Below are 17991 nucleotides of genomic sequence, written 5' to 3' on the forward strand. Positions count from 1 at the left end.
GCGAGGGTGTGGGAATATTCAATCCATGGGAGGAGGAAACCATGCAGCCATGCATCCGAGAACCTCCTCAAGGTTCTGGTTCGCCCGCTCCGTCTGGCCGGTTGTCTGGGTAGTGATATCCAGAGGAGAGGCTGGCCGTCGCCCCCAGGGCCGTGCAGAACACTGTCCACACCCGGGAGGTGAATTGAGGTCCCCGGTCGGACACAATGTCCATGGGAATGCCGTGGAGCCTGAACACATGGAGAACCAGGAGGTCAGCCGTCTCCTGGGCAGTTGGAACTTCCGGAGAGGGACGTAGTGGACGGACTTCGAAAAATGGTCCACTATGGTCAGGATGCTGGTGTTCCCGTCAGAAGGGGGGAGCCCGGTGACGAAGTCCACAGCGATGTGGGACCAGGGCCGGCCGGGAATCGGCAGTGGTCGCAGAAGGCCCGCCAGAGGTTCTGGATGTGGGTCTGCTCCCTGGACCTCCAGGATGGTTGCTTCAATGTCCCAGTCGGCGCCCAGGATGCAGGATGATGGGATGATGAGGTCCGGCAACTTGAAGGAGGAAGGGGAGGAGTGGAGCCGAGACAGGGCATCCGGTTAAATGTTCCAGGATCCAGGTCGGAAGGACAGAGTGTAGTGAACCTACTGAGGAAGAGGGACCAGCGCGCCTGATGGGAGTTGAGCCTGTGGTCCAAGCGAAGGTACTCCAGGTTCTTATGGTCTGTCCATATGATGAACGGTACAGTAGCGCCCTCCAACCAGTGTCTCCATTCCTGCAGAGCCCACACCACCGCCAGCCCAGCAGTTCCCAGCTTCCCACATCATAGTTTGTCTCAGCCGGAGAGAGCCTGCAGGAGAAGTAGGCGCAGGGATGGAGCTTGTGGGAGCCAGGATGTTCCCACCAAAGTGTCGGAGGCGTCTTCCACCACGAACTGCAGAGAGGGGTCTGGATGAAGCAGAACTGGAGTGCTGGGGGTGCCGGGGGCGAACGCTGTAGCTGCTTCCTCAGACCACCGGAACGGAACCTTGGTGGAGGTCAGTTGTGTTAGGGGAAAAGCTACCCTACTGTAGTCCCTGATAAAAGATTAAAGTTGGCGAATCCCAGGAATCTCACCAGCTCCTTCCAGGTCGTGGGGACGAGCCACCCCACGATGGCTTGGCTGGGTTCGGACGGCGTTGCGCCTGTGCAATGATGAAGCCGAGGTACTGCATGGAGGCAGCGTGGAACATGGAGCAGTCATAGGGCCGGTGAAGGGGGAGAGTTCAAGCGAGGTCCTTGCTGAAGACCGGCATCAGAGACTCCAAGGGAACCACAGCCAGATCAGGAGGAGCCAGAGCTGGAGAACGGGAACAGGAGATGGACTTGGTGGTCCGGTGGCACTGGGAGTGACACTGGAGGCTCCACCCGATGATTGATGAGCTCCTCCAGTTGAGGTGGGGGTTGTGCTGGTGCAGCCACGGGTAACCGAGGACGAGGGGCGTGACTGGAGAAGGGATCACCAGCTGCTGGAGAGTCACTCTGTGGTTCCCGGAGATGACCAGGGTGAGAGTTGTCGAGCAGTGGGTAACCCAGGAAATCAACCGACCATCCAGGGCGTTGACACTGTGGGGAGAAGGCAGGAGCTCCAGCGGCAGCTGCGCTGCCACCCCGGCATCCATGAAGTTGTCGTTAGCTCCCGAGCCCACCAGTGCTGGAAGGGTCGCAGAGTGTTGATGCCAGTGGAGGCTGGTCGGCACTTTCATCCGGGAGGAACTCGGGAACTCGGGATACGTGAGATATGGTTCGTCAGAGGATTCACGGTCACTGACAAGCCGCATTCTTTAGGTAGACTCGGGCAGGAGTCCCGAAGATGTCCGGCTTCATCGCAGTAGAGACACAGCTAGTTCTGGATGCGCCAGCGTCGTTCTCGTGGTCCAGACGGGTCCAGACGGGTCCATACCAGCTGCATTGGCTCGTCTGCTGACTTAGTGGGAGCTCCAGGACCGGGTGGGAAGGTCGAGGACCTGGGAGCCGGCTGGGAGGAGAGTCTGGCGGGGACAGATCGACACGCTCCCGCTGCCTCTCCCACAGCCGGTTGTCCACGTGGATGGAGAGGAAAATGAGCTTGGGAGGGAGGCGGATTCATCCCAGGTAGCCAGATGGTCCTTTAGTCTCTCCGAGAGACCCTGGTCGTAGATTCCCCGGAGAGCCTCATCCTGCCACCCACTCTCCTTTGCCAGGATCCGGAACTCAATCGAGAAGTCGGCCGCTGACATGGTGCCCGGGGAGAGTGAGAGAAGCCACCGTGACACCTCCCCTCCTTCACTGGTTGGTTGAACACCTTTAACTCCCTGGTAAAGTGGGCCCAGGTCTGAATTACTGGGAAGTCATGGTTCCAGAGCGCTGTCCCCCACTGAGCCACCTTCCCTCGCAGGAGGTATGTGGTGTAGGCAACCTTGGGCCGATCAGTGGGAAACTTGGAGGGCTGGAGGTCTAAGAAGAGACGGCACTTTAGCAGGAACTGATCACAGGAGCCCAGTTCCCCGGCGTATGTTTCTGGTGGGGGGACGAAGAGATACTTGCTGGGCGAAATGTCTACCAGGCCCCCTGAGGGCTGGGCGGCTCTGAGATCTGAAGCGGAAGCGTCAGGTGTGGTGGTGGAAGACTGCTGGACCAGCCGCTGGTGAATGTCCTGGATGGAAGCAGCGAGCTCCTGCAGCAGGCGGTCATGCTGACCGAGAAACGCCCCCTGGGAGGAGAGGGCTTTCACCACCGGGTTGAGGTCTGCTGGGCTCATGTTTGGCCAGAAGATTCTTTTATGGCTCGGAGTCAGCGTGTAGTGTTCTGAAACCCAGAAGCAGACCAAGAGGCAGAGCAAGTGCAATTAGCAACAGTTTATTTATGTTGCATAACCTGGGACACGAGGGTCGGAGACTCCGGGGTGCATAGCGCACGGGTGAGAGAACTGCAACAAGGAGGAGCGCTGTGCTGAGAGGAGGAGCGCCCAGGACGCTTGGAGCGAGGAGCTGTGGAGCGCATGAGGAAGCTGGTGACTCGGGTGAGAACGCAATCTTCTGGCACCTGATTCGCCTCACTGCAGGGCTGGAGAGGAGGAGCAATCAATTAGTTAATCACCTGCGCGAGTGTCAGTGAGGGCGGATGCTGTGCTGGAGCGAGGTGTGGATCCTCACACTCACTCAGTGAAGAAAGAAACAGTTCTGGTTCTTTCACCACCATATTATATACTGCAGCCATCTGTCCATCTTCCACTGCTTTATGTTCTCTGGGGTCACGTGCCTTAAGCTATTTTTATTGAATCTAAATGACAAGACTTTATTTAGTTTAGTTTATTCTGTTTCTTTAACGTTTAAGAGGGTGACGATGTAAGACCAGTAAGATTTCAGTATGTCAGAGCCTTTAGAACTGTAGGATCAACTGTACAATGCAACAACAATCCTTTAAAATATATTAAAACTGTCTTTCTTGGGTGTTAATAACTTAGAATGGATCATTACTCGGTGTAAAATGTGTGCATAGAAGCCAGCCAGTGTGACAATAGCGTGGGCTTTGATTGGGCGGTGAGCCTGGATAAGAGGGGCTGCTCCCATCCTCCACTACACTGGAACCCAACTCTGCTCACTGATGCCATTTGGACCCATCAGTCACAGCTTAATTTGCCCTGGAGTACAGGCAGAATGGAAAAAGCAACTTAAATGGGCTTAAATCCTTGACAAACAGATGTGTGCCAGATGTTACTGCCATAGAGACCCCCAAGATGGATTTAGCAGTGCGCCGACCGCAGAGACTTCATGATCTGGACGAGCATGTGTGTAATCAAAAGAGAAGCAGCACGTGCAGGCCGTTGTTCCATCAAGCTAGGTTAAGCCAGCGTTTTATCACGTCGACTTCATAAATGCCTCCCAATACTCCCACTGAATCATGCGGGATCTTCCCTGTGTGTATTTACCAGGAGGGAAACATGATTAAACATATCGTATGTAAGCACGGCAGTTTGTGATCGCGCGTATAACGCCGCCAAACATTTCCTCCAGTCCACCTGCTGAAGGCTCCTCGCGCTTTTCCATCAGAGACCTTCTAAGAGCAGCCGTGTAGTCGTCAGCGAAGCTTTGTTGGAGTCCCGTACATAACAAGGAGGAGAAAAGGAAGGCACCGATACTGACACAGACCCACACAGCGCAGGTCTGCCAAGGGTTCACACGTTCTTAAAAGAAATACATTACATATTGTACTGTGCTTGTGAAACATATAGTCATGAACAGAAGTAGTCATTATTTTTACAAGCATTATTTATTGCTTTAGATATTTGCATTTAGAATACAGCCTGTATCTAAAATTCACTTAAATGTAACAACGCAATACATTATTATTAATAATAAATACTTAAATAGTGGCAGGCCACGCAGGCATTAAGTCACATGATCATGTTTCAGTCTGCAAAACTAACTCTGCTGAAGTGAGTGTAGTGCATGCAGCTGTCCTAGTGGGCATGAAAGGCTGAAGTTACATGAAGACTCAAATTTAGATTCTTAGATGAGTCAAATGGAAAGTGTTTCTGGGGGGGAAATGACATTTGGGTTCCTTGATGAGGTCTGATAAGAGAACTGATACCAGGTTGTGTGGAGCATGCACTCATAACTTAGCCTGTGAAATCTTTCAACAGGGGAAAATATCCAGTTTAAAAACAAACCACTTCAGCTGAGAAAACATTCACATTACTGGAAAGCTTAAGTGTCTGAACTCAGTGGAAATTAAAGACACAATCAAAGGTGGAGTAGTCGTGTGGCATATCAGCATGAATAATAAGTGGCATTCCTGATGAGCCCAGAAGTATTGGGTGAAAATAAATATTGTTTGCACACAATACCAACAACTGATACCTTGACTACTAATTTACTAAAATGACTTCTTACTTCTCGAATGGTGCAAACATTGTGCAATGTGCAAACATTGTTTTTCAACATGTTGACACATGTGACAGTATGACACAGGAGGTTCTTGAGGGTAAAGAACTCTTGATGTTTTCAATAAGCTGTTGATTCCATCCTAAGTTGCCTGTCAGGGAGCAGCTGTTTACTTGTATTGCTTCACTTTAAGGCGACCTCAAATCTCAAAGTGTGGTATCAATCCTCTTATTTAACTGTCAAGCAAAGAAACAAGTGCATGGATGTAAAAATACCAGGAGAGGAAAATAACTTAAAAATGCAGGTATTTCCTTGCCTATATTCTAAAACGTAACAACACGATGCTAATGATGCTTTAACCTTTGTCTCTCCAACGTGGCTAAACTACTGTACAGGACAAAGATGTGATTTTAGTTTGAAGCAACTGACCTTTCATCAAGAAGATCTGCAATTTATTGTCAAAGCTTATAGAAGCAACTAACGTCTCAAGAGAAATTAATGCAGTAAACCCATTTTCGTATACTCTATCAAAATTGCAAAAAGCTCAAGCTACTTGGCTCATTTCTCACTATCCAGTCAATGAAGCGCGAGACCAGAGGAACACTGCTGCAGTATATGCATCACATAGAAGCTCACCTTACTGGTGCTTTCCTAAAAGCATCTTATATACATTATTTGTTGAACGACTACCATACTTACATACATACAGGATTCTTAACATGATGACTTAGAAAACAGAAGTTGCCACTATCACTTCAGCATGAGAGCAGTCCCTGTCTAACTTGCTATGTAAACACACTAAACAAACAAAAATAAAAAAAAAGAGACACAACACAACATGATAAATGAAATAACAACTGGCCATTCAGAATCGAGAAGAAGCAGTAAAGCAACTGCAGGAGATTTCAGTGCATTCATAATGAGTAATCACACTCTGAAGGCAACAACATTTAGCATGGCTATTCAACTGCTTTTAACAAGGAAAGCAAGGCTCCATGTGCCTGGGCCCAGCTTCACATCCCCGGACCGCCGGCCCATTCGTACAAAGTAAGAGTTAGAATGGAATAAGCCAGAGTTGAGTAATAAGACAGTAAAAATGTTGTTTTGCATAGCATTTGGCCTCGCTGTACCATCGCCTACTGTACACTCCTGGAGAAAATATAAATGCCAAAATGCTAAAATACTTAAAGGATCAGGATTTGGCAAAGGAAATGGGATAAATAAAACTATTTGGGTCATAAATGTACAAACACAAGGCAAACATGGCATGTTTTGTTTTTGTTTTTTATCCTGAAGAAACGCACATGCAATGTTATCCAGTCACTAAGGAGAAAAAAACCCCAAAACAAAACAACAAACACCATCTATGACACAAGGACTAAGTGCCTGGCATTGTTTTTGATTGCGCTCCAGTTATGAAATCCCAAAAGTGATTTTCTTGAGAATGAACTCTTCGTCATGGCAAAGCTCACACGGCCCCTTTGACCACCGGTTCCCTGTTGAGATACGTGGCCCAGTACACCAGGTTGAATGTCCCAAAAAGCACCGGGAAGACTATCCTGGACATCTTGTCGATCTTGCTTACGCTGTTGTAAGTCTTTTTGGGGTCGGGGGCCTTGGTCTCTGACGCTTTGAGCTGGACGGCCGTGCTGTTTGAAATGGTGGAGATGGACGCGTCCTTGGTGAGGTTGGTTGTGTAGTTCACTCCGGTGGAACACGTGTTGTTCGGCTTCTTGGACAGAGCCAAAGGGTCTTTTTTCTGTTTGGAACAAAACGAAAGGAGAGCTGCATCAATTCAAAAGTCGTACAGACAGAAAAATAAGTGCTGCACATTCATCTTCCAACTGGGTAAGAAGGGTAGTTAATAAAGGAAATCTTCACGTTACACACAAACACAGGAGGAGCATTGAATGATGGATAGTGGACACTGAAGGCAGGGATCAATGTCCTTGGTGGCTAATGAACTGGCACGGTGCCATAACATGCACACTGGCCATAATGGATCACTTCTATATTGTCCTGGATTGATCTCGTACTTTATTATTATGTGTGACTCTTTTTGTGCTTCCTGGTTTCCATCTTTCAGCACAACTCAGAGACAAACAAGAGGAACTGTCGCACAGCAGATATCTGCAGGGTGACTTCTTTACATTAAAGGTGCACTGACCATAGCTTCAACATGAATAAGAAGCCACATGGCTGCGTGTGGGTGGATGTATCCATGAACCATGTTCTCCCCCCCCCCCCTCCTTGTCCTGTTCAGCAGCTTGGGAGACAATATGATGTGATTGAGAGCTTCTGATGTCACAACAGTTTTTACTGCAACAGGAAGAGACTAAGAGTCTCCCCATGTTGCTGCTTTATTAGAAGTTGGCAAGGCTGCTGTACACGACCGGGGGAGAATGCTCAAAGAGAGAGGAGAGAGAGAGAGAGAGAGAGAGTGGGGGGGGGGGGGGGTAGGAGGATGGGTGGGGGACAACATACAATCCGTGAACCATGTTCACTTTGCCGTAGCAATGGAGGTGATGCAGTTTCATCTTGCAAAGCCGAAACATGACTGATGCAGAGTTTTGGTGGCTTCAATATTTTCTTTCCTGAAAACTCAGTCAGAACCAGTTGAAATCTGAGCAGAAATACTCTCCATGTGTTTTGCGTGCAGGTACATATGGAGCCTCAGGCTTATAAAGCAGTGGAGGAGACAGAAGGAGAAACAATGACGGAACAAGAAAAGATGAAGAAGGCAGGGAAGGAGAAAATGTACGTTCAGATCCTGCAGAATGTGCACAGACTGCTCAAAGCTCCTTGGCTCTCTGGGGAGGATGTTTGTAAACTCAAGCCAGTTGTGCAGGAGCTGATGTGCCAAATGTTGGAGAAGAGCTCAGCAGATAGGTTGAACAGAGCCTGGACCACGAGGCTGAACTCTCCCAGTTTCCCACTAATGTCTGCCGCCTGCTTGCCTTGCATGCCTCACCTGCTGGGCTGCTTCGAGCTCACTCTCATTCCTACCGTGCTTCCTCCTGCTGATTGTGATGTCTGCTGGATATCTGTCTGCAGGTCTTTATTCACACCCCCGCAGCGTTTCTTTGTAAGTCAGTTCTCGGTACACAACCATTAAAACTGTTCAAGAAATATTTCTGAAAATGAATCAAGTAACTTATTGCACACAGAGTCGTGTGTACAGGTCATTTAAACAGTCACATAGTGGACTGCTGTTGGGATCTCACAAGACCACAGAAAGTTTGTTCATTTCTAAGGAAAGACCATTTTCATATGTCATGATACACAGTCATGACATATAGAGCAACCCATCAACCAGGAAAACCAACCAGTTCCTCAACTCCTCTCCTGACCCACCACGAGGGTCAGACCTTCCCCTGATCCAGAGACCAGCACCCAGAGTCTGATCTCCCATCAACCAGGAAAACCAAGCAGTTCCTCCAGGACGGACCAGGGAAACGACGCCTCACAGAACTTCTTTGTGTTTTCCTCAACCAGCAGGAAAACCATCACAGACCTGAGCGACCAGCTCCTCAGTCTGGACAAAAGGAACAACCAGGAGCTGCAAAGAAGGACTCCTGAAACATCAACTTCATCTTCTTCTCCTCAGCCTGCAGAACCAGCAACCACAGTTAGCAGGAGGCGCTAACTACAGGAGAAGACACCAGCTTCCCTCCAGCAGGACAACAACTGAACTCCTTCAAGGAAGTGGGAACAACAACTGGGCTTTACCTGAGACTAGTTAAACCTGATGCTATGATAGAACTGTTTAACTTTATGAAGATGTGTTGGTTCTGTTACAGTGATTGAGTTCTATAGATAATGATATTAGGAGCAGTTATCAACCTGTAAACCAACGTTAGCTCTGCCACAGTCACAGGGTCTGCATGCTAATCTTTGCTTTACTAACTAGTTAACTCACAATCCTGCACATATCACATCAAAGACAACATCACACAGTAACTGAACACCATCTGACGACTCCTGACGTTTTACAAAACAAGTCTCATTCACATCAAGTCATTCTAGAAATTGTCCTTTAGCAGAGACACACAGGAAGCAGACGCTAAAGACTAGCTCCATGTTCCATTGTTCTCCAGCACATGGTGGAGACCCAGGACAGACTTCCTGTTCTCTGATAACAAACATTGGAATGGAGTTTCTTGTGATCCGCCATCTTGTTTTGTAGTTCATCACACGTCTCACACACACACTCCCTCCACCTCTCTCTCTCTCTCTCTCTCTCTCCACACACACACACACACACACACACACACACACACACACACACACACACACACACACACACACACACACACACACACACACACACACACACACACACCAAGCTGTATATAGCTACTTAGAATCTGTGTTTTAATTGTTTTCATTGTTAATAAATATAATGTTTGGAATCATACTTGCTGTGTTATTGATGAGCACAAAGGAGAATGAAATGTCGACCTCTTCTGTGTTAAGAACTCCAAAATCCTTCAAGCTTTACTGTTAATTCTGGTAATTGTAATTAATTTAACTATTAATTCAAATTCCTGATGAACTGTTTAGTATATCTTATGAGACTGATAGAACTGAACTGACTATCATTTCCTGTTAAGACAGTGGAGCTCCGAGGTTCTGATACACATCAGATTACATTTCAATAACATTATTAATAACTATCTTTGATCATTATTAATCATTATCGATAGCCAAACACAACATAAATAGTGATCCTTATGAGGTAAGAAATCTCTACACCGCCATCCTAATAATGAAACTTGACCCTCAGTATACAAACTGAAAGAGGTTGGGTTTTCTAGTGCCTCAACTCAGTAACTGAAAAGCATAATAATAATGATAATGCTGCTGCATGGGCACACAGATGCATAACAAAGCAAGCAGTTGTATTTTTATGAAATAAAGCAAACATAATGAACAACCATCAACCATAAACATGAGAAACACCAGTTCATTAACACAAAAGTCTGATCAGCCAGTCAGAAATGACACCGATCAAAACACTTTTAAAATAAAAGCGACAATGGGAACTCCAATAATCAAAAAGTAGAAACCTTAAACAGAATTCCACTACGAGATCCCAAAACAGAAAGACTATTGATGCACTGATACCGACACCAGTATCTGATGCTGCATAGAGTACTCGTACCCGTAAAAGATCCCCGATGCCACCCGGTGAGCATTACGTAAAGGAGGTGTGCAAGAGAACACGAGAGATGATGGAGGTTTAGAGTTTCTTTAATATTAATGAGAATGACAAAAGTTAGAAAGTAAATGATGTTCTGTCAAAATATTGAGAGAAGAGGCGAAACATAGTTGATACGACACCAACAAATGAATCACTGGCGACAGAAGAGTCTGCACACTCCCGTAAGAAGCACAGCAACCAGAAGAGAAGGGCAGCTGCCAAGAAAAATTCTTGTTGGGCAGGAGAGTCAACGCTCCATGAAGACGCTGTCGATCTCACAGGCCACGCCCCCTCATAATAGGCCACGCCCCTCACAGGAGCCACACCTCTGTGAAGCAACGTTTTAACTTTTCAACGACACAGCTTATTTCTCACCTCTAATGTTTTCAGAAATACATTTCTCTGAATTGTTTCAGTAATAAAAGAGAAAGTTTGTGTCAAACAACATGTAACTCCGCCCACCCACATGTTAATGAGCTGCAGGGCTCATATAGTAGTGATGTGACATGATAAACACGATTCAAATGTGACAATCAACATTGGAGAGTGGATGTGCAGCACACAGCAGTGCAACCGTTTCAGCAGTCCGACACCAGGACACTTCGGCCCGGACGGTTGGCAGAACTACATTTCTTTGGCCAGAAGGCGCTGGCCGACGAAATTGATGTAATTTTGTTCTGCAGGACCCTGGAACTTCCTTCTTGTTCTTATGGAGGATGAATTGGCCTTAAGTCTGATGTGGATCATCAGTTTAACACACAATTAAAGGATGACTGATACACTCCTGAACAGCGAACTGGAGCGTGTGGCGGCAGTTCGTTGACAGATGCTACCTTGCACGATGTGCATTGTAGACTGTAAGCCTGGTGACGGCAGCATCCACACAGGCTGAGCAGTCGTAGTTCACTGTGAGCTTGCTTGCACATTGAATAAGGATCGTACTTGGCAAGTAGCCAAAGGTCCTTTAAAGGGTCCCTGAAATAATTCTATTAAAATACACCAGTATTTAGCATTATTTTTCCCCCTTTCGAATGATATATGACACACCAATGACAATCACACCACTATCTTGCTCTTGAGCGCCGAACGTCTAAAAGTGCCTTTAAATCTCCCGCCCTGTGAATCTGACCTAGTTTTCCCAACTTGCCGTAGTTTTGCGCTGTGACGTATGAGGAGTTATTTACTTCCGCCCACAACAGCTGATCGTAGTGTCTTGTTTACATGTGCTCTGCATTATCGCGTTATTTAGCAGTTTTTTAGAGTCATGCCTAAGCGTTGTGTTGCGGCTGGGTGTTCCCAAATGCCCAGTCCGTCTGTAAGTGTCCATAAATTCCCAAAAGATGAAACTTTGAGGAGATTATGGACAAAACAAGTGCAGCGCACTCGCTCCAACTGGACACCAACAGAGGCCTCCTATCTCTGCAGTCAACATTTCACGGATGACTGTTACGAAACAGCACCCGCAATCCGAGAGTCACTTGGTTTTGATGTGAAGAGGAAACGTATCCTGAAACCTGGTTCTGTCCCCACCATTTTTAAACGGCTTTTTAACGGATTTTTAAACCCAACTTTCAGTAAGTCTTTTTAAAACCTGCTAAAACTTAAGACAAATAGACCAATAAACTTTGCAAAACACCCACTCTGACACAATGGTAAATACCCGGTCACACACAATATGTGCACACGGGTAAATACCCGGTCACACACAATATGTGCACACGGGTAAATACCCGGTCACGCACAATATGTGCACACGGGTAAATACCCGGTCACGCACAATATGTGCACACGGGTAAATACCCGGTCACACACAATATGTACTCACGGCTCAAACATGTATGGTTGAACGCCTTGATTTTCTTCTAATTCTTCCTCTGATGATTCCTTTCCTTCATCTTCGCTAACATCGCTCCTAGGTGCTTCTGTATCGCCAAACCCCTCCATTCTTCAATCAGCTGATGTTGTTTTGGCTGGGACATATAACCCCTCGTACGTCATATCCGGTCTAGCTCAGGCGGCTCACATTTATGGCCCGCAAATATACCGTCGTCTGCTGCATCATGTAAAGTCAATTAAAAGGGTCGGAATTCGGACTTTTATCTGGGAATGTTATATACCTTTCGAAAGCATATTTATTCTTCTTTCTAAAGATGAAATCTGAAAAACATTTCAGTTACCCTTTAAACAAGTGGTATCAGTGTGTCCCTTAATGAGCACGCACATGGTACAAACCTTTGGCTGCTGTGCTTCCATCGCCTTCTTTCCATCCCAGGCCCAGCTCCTTTTGGTGAAATAATTGACAGTAGCAAACTCGATGAGGGCGGAGAAGACAAAGGCGTAGCACACGGCGATGAACCAGTCCATGGCGGTAGCATAAGCCACTTTAGGCAGCGAGTTTCGAGCACTAATGCTGAGAGTGGTCATGGTGAGGACCGTGGTCACACCTGGACAAAACCACAAAACAAAGGCTCAGTTGTTCTCACGCAAATTATTCTATTTCAGCAGATAAGCTATAAAAAAAAAAAAAGGCTCTCAGCTCTCCAGACTCACCGAAAACAGTCCGTGCTGGCACAGACTCGCGGTTGAGCCAAAAGGAAACCTGAGACAGAATCACGGTCATGAAGCAAGGCATGTAGGTCTGGATCACAAAGTAGCCGATCTTCCTCTTCAGGTAAAAGTGCGCCATCATCACAGTGTACTGCCCTGCAGAAAACAACACAGGAAGAGAGAATTGTCAAAAAGGCTAAAGTAACAAACATGGTCACGCTCATTTGCCAAAAGCTTCTGGTGAAGCCAAACAGTAGTGGACACTCTCACCACCATCCAAACGAGAGAGGCTTTCAAAGCGAAGGAGCGTGTAAGAACTGTGTTTGACCACACGGGGGCAGTGCACAATAAAACACCGCTCAGGTTTACAGTCTGAGCATATTAAACATCAATTACTCAGAAAATAACTACAGAAGCAGATTAGTACATGTCACCACAGTACGGCACTTAGTAGAAACCTGCTCAGTCCTTTTAATTTGAAGGGTTTCTCATGTGTTGGTTATCGTGGGTGTGTCCACCGATGTTTGGCTTCACTGTAACATCAAACTCAAAATTCAGAGAGGGCATGTGAAATCTTTTCCGGAGGCAATCTGACCGGCGACAAGGGGGGAATATGTAAATATAACGTAATTTGACAGGAGCTCCCTGACATTAAACATTTATTTTATTTGATCCATTTCAAGAAATAATCCGTGAATAAAATTCACGCCTTCTCAACAAGAGTGTTTTCCAAACTTGGTAAGTTATTTAGAAATAATAATAATAATAATAATAATAATAATAATAATAATAATAATAATAATAACAATACTACTACTACTACTACTACTAATACTAATAACAACAACAACAACAACAACAACAACAACAACAATAATAATAATAATCCAGCAACAAAAGACAAAACAAAACAAAAAAGCATGTCAGTGAGGAAATCACTGTTTCCTGTTAACAAACTGAAGATTGCCCGCAAATAATTTTTTCTGGGGAAAAAAAAAAATCCTGTTGAGCCACCAAGTCTGATCAACTATAGAAAATCCAGATGACTGCTGCTTCCTCCTGGCAGAATCGGATTTTTCTGTCTCACTAATCCCTTGTCACAATCTGCATTCCCCCCAACCCCCCACCCCCCCACCCCAGGCTCTCTCCCACTTGCTTTCTATGTGCATGTGCGTGTGTGTGTGTGTGTGTGTGTGTGTGTGTGTGTGTGTGTGTGTGTGTGTGTGTGTGTGTGTGTGTGTGTGTGTAACCGACAGTTCATCCCATCGTGTTGGGCCGGGCCACACTTGATTGGGGAGTGTACATCCTTGCGCTGCCTTAGCGTGAAACACTAAAACAGACCTGGATCAGCAGTGATTACCAGCAGGTGCAGCAGAGCACGGCGCAGGCGGAGGCTCAGGCGGAGGCGGAGGCGGAGGCGGAGGCGGAGGCTCAGGCTCAGGCGGGCTACGAAAGGCACCCGGGACACGGAAAAGTTTGCACGGCGTGTGCGGCGCCACAACAAGCCTCATCATGTCCTCAGTGAGGGGGGCCCCCGTGCAGCCATTCCTCCGGGGGCCAGCAGCCAGCAGTCCCGCCCTGCGGGGCCACGGCCGGGCGAGCCGTCCGCTCATCTGACCGCAGCGCCGGGCCGTGTCAGGAACCAGAGGCGTGAAAAGACAATCAGAGCGCAGCAAGATGCGGATGTGGTGGATTTCATTGCTGGTCCTGGGGAGGGTGCAGGGGGAGCTGCCCTTCATCACGGACACCACCGCCGCCATGCTGGTCAACTGGTGAGTCGCCATCTGCTGAGCTTTCCTCTGTCACCCGCCAGCGCAGGAGTCCGGGTGTCGCCATGAAAATAACTGTCAAGGAGTTCCTGTCTTTATTTTGATCTTTAAATGAAGCTGCCAGGTCAAAGGTCAGGATCACGCAGAGTGAAGCGAGCTATTCTTGGCTCTGTAAAGACGGTTTGGACCTCGGATTAGCAGCGCTGATTAGGGCCGTCCCTCTTTAACTGCTTCAAGCATTGTGGGTCTGTGAGGTGGAACCAAGTGTGAGAGACACTCCACTGTCTCCTCCACTCCGACACCTTCAGCTCTGCTGCAGGGGAAACAAACTGACTACACTGATAACCAGGGGAAACAAACTGACTACACTGATAACCAGGGGAAACAAACTGACTACACTGATAACCAGGGGAAACAAACTGACTACACTGATAACCAGGGGAAACAAACTGACTACACTGATAACCAGGGGAAACAAACTGACTACACTGATAACCAGGGGAAACAAACTGACTACGCTCTGATAACCAGGGGAAACAAACTGACTACACTCTGATAACCAGGGGAAACAAACTGACTACACTCTGATAACCAGGGGAAACAAACTGACTGCACTGATAACCAGGGGAAACAAACTGACTACACTCTGATAACCAGGGGAAACAAACTGACTACACTCTGATAACCAGGGGAAACAAACTGACTACACTCTGATAACCAGGGGAAACAAACTGACTACACTCTGATAACCAGGGGAAACAAACTGACTGCACTGATAACCAGGGGAAACAAACTGACTACACTCTGATAACCAGGGGAAACAAACTGACTACACTGATAACCAGGGGAAACAAACTGACTACACTCTGATAACCAGGGGAAACAAACTGACTACACTCTGATAACCAGGGGAAACAAACTGACTACGCTCTGATAACCAGGGGAAACAAACTGACTACACTCTGATAACCAGGGGAAACAAACTGACTACACTCTGATAACCAGGGGAAACAAACTGACTACACTGATAACCAGGGGAAACAAACTGACTGCACTGATAACCAGGGGAAACAAACTGACTACACTCTGATAACCAGGGGAAACAAACTGACTACACTGATAACCAGGGGAAACAAACTGACTACACTCTGATAACCAGGGGAAACAAACTGACTAAACTCTGATAACCAGGGAAAACAAACTGACTACACTTTGATAACCAGGGAAAACAAACTGACTACACTGATAACCAGGGGAAACAAACTGACTAAACTCTGATAACCAGGGGAAACAAACTGACTACGCTCTGATAACCAGGGGAAACAAACTGACTACACTCTGATAACCAGGGGAAACAAACTGACTACACTCTGATAACCAGGGGAAACAAACTGACTGCACTGATAACCAGGGGAAACAAACTGACTACACTGATAACCAGGGGAAACAAACTGACTACACTGATAACCAGGGGAAACAAACTGACTACACTGATAACCAGGGGAAACAAACTGACTACACTGATAACCAGGGGAAACAAACTGACTACACTGATAACCAGGGGAAACAAACTGACTACACTGATAACCAGGGGAAACAAACTGACTACGCTCTGATAACCAGGGGAAACAAACTGACTACACTCTGATAACCAGGGGAAACAAACTGACTACACTCTGATAACCAGGGGAAACAAACTGACTGCACTGATAACCAGGGGAAACAAACTGACTACACTCTGATAACCAGGGGAAACAAACTGACTACACTCTGATAACCAGGGGAAACAAACTGACTACACTCTGATAACCAGGGGAAACAAACTGACTACACTCTGATAACCAGGGGAAACAAACTGACTGCACTGATAACCAGGGGAAACAAACTGACTACACTCTGATAACCAGGGGAAACAAACTGACTACACTGATAACCAGGGGAAACAAACTGACTACACTCTGATAACCAGGGGAAACAAACTGACTACACTCTGATAACCAGGGGAAACAAACTGACTACGCTCTGATAACCAGGGGAAACAAACTGACTACACTCTGATAACCAGGGGAAACAAACTGACTACACTCTGATAACCAGGGGAAACAAACTGACTACACTGATAACCAGGGGAAACAAACTGACTGCACTGATAACCAGGGGAAACAAACTGACTACACTCTGATAACCAGGGGAAACAAACTGACTACACTGATAACCAGGGGAAACAAACTGACTACACTCTGATAACCAGGGGAAACAAACTGACTAAACTCTGATAACCAGGGAAAACAAACTGACTACACTTTGATAACCAGGGAAAACAAACTGACTACACTGATAACCAGGGGAAACAAACTGACTAAACTCTGATAACCAGGGGAAACAAACTGACTACGCTCTGATAACCAGGGGAAACAAACTGACTACACTCTGATAACCAGGGGAAACAAACTGACTACACTCTGATAACCAGGGGAAACAAACTGACTGCACTGATAACCAGGGGAAACAAACTGACTACACTCTGATAACCAGGGGAAACAAACTGACTACACTGATAACCAGGGGAAACAAACTGACTGCACTGATAACCAGGGGAAACAAACTGACTACACTCTGATAACCAGGGGAAACAAACTGACTACACTCTGATAACCAGGGGAAACAAACTGACTAAACTCTGATAACCAGGGGAAACAAACTGACTACACTCTGATAACCAGGGGAAACAAACTGACTACTCTGATAACCAGGGGAAACAAACTGACTACACTCTGATAACCAGGGGAAACAAACTGACTACACTGATAACCAGGGGAAACAAACTGACTACACTGATAACCAGGGGAAACAAACTGACTACACTCTGATAACCAGGGGAAACAAACTGACTACACTGATAACCAGGGGAAACAAACTGACTACACTCTGATAACCAGGGGAAACAAACTGACTACACTGATAACCAGGGGAAACAAACTGACTACACTCTGATAACCAGGGGAAACAAACTGACTACACTGATAACCAGGGGAAACAAACTGACTACACTCTGATAACCAGGGGAAACAAACTGACTAAACTCTGATAACCAGGGAAAACAAACTGACTACACTTTGATAACCAGGGAAAACAAACTGACTACACTGATAACCAGGGGAAACAAACTGACTAAACTCTGATAACCAGGGGAAACAAACTGACTACGCTCTGATAACCAGGGGAAACAAACTGACTACACTCTGATAACCAGGGGAAACAAACTGACTACGCTCTGATAACCAGGGGAAACAAACTGACTGCACTGATAACCAGGGGAAACAAACTGACTACACTCTGATAACCAGGGGAAACAAACTGACTACACTGATAACCAGGGGAAACAAACTGACTACACTCTGATAACCAGGGGAAACAAACTGACTACACTCTGATAACCAGGGGAAACAAACTGACTACACTCTGATAACCAGGGGAAACAAACTGACTACACTCTGATAACCAGGGGAAACAAACTGACTACACTCTGATAACCAGGGGAAACAAACTGACTACACTCTGATAACCAGGGGAAACAAACTG

The 17991-nt window shown here is 46.6% G+C and overlaps 2 protein-coding genes across 2 annotated transcripts in view; one reads left to right on the forward strand and one right to left on the reverse strand.

The window, feature by feature from the left end:
- Nucleotides 1–6358: 6358 nt before the first annotated feature.
- Nucleotides 6359–17991, reverse strand: part of gabra5 (gamma-aminobutyric acid type A receptor subunit alpha5) — a gene marked incomplete at its 3' end in the record, with an annotated part of 45931 nt that continues 34298 nt past the window's right edge. Inside the window, 3 exon segments of the mRNA XM_080505921.1 lie at nucleotides 6359–6649; nucleotides 12326–12537; nucleotides 12644–12796. Of these exon segments, the coding sequence (XP_080362047.1) occupies nucleotides 6359–6649; nucleotides 12326–12537; nucleotides 12644–12796 (656 nt within the window).
- Nucleotides 14318–17991, forward strand: part of gabrb3 (gamma-aminobutyric acid type A receptor subunit beta3) — a gene marked incomplete at both ends in the record, with an annotated part of 93615 nt that continues 89941 nt past the window's right edge. The window contains one exon of the mRNA XM_080505922.1: nucleotides 14318–14412. Within this exon, the coding sequence (XP_080362048.1) occupies nucleotides 14318–14412 (95 nt within the window). The remainder of the gene's footprint in view (nucleotides 14413–17991) is intronic.

The sequence above is a fragment of the Blennius ocellaris genome (assembly GCF_963422515.1).
Source record: "Blennius ocellaris genome assembly, chromosome: 12".
In the NCBI taxonomy this organism is placed as follows: domain Eukaryota; kingdom Metazoa; phylum Chordata; class Actinopteri; order Blenniiformes; family Blenniidae; genus Blennius; species Blennius ocellaris.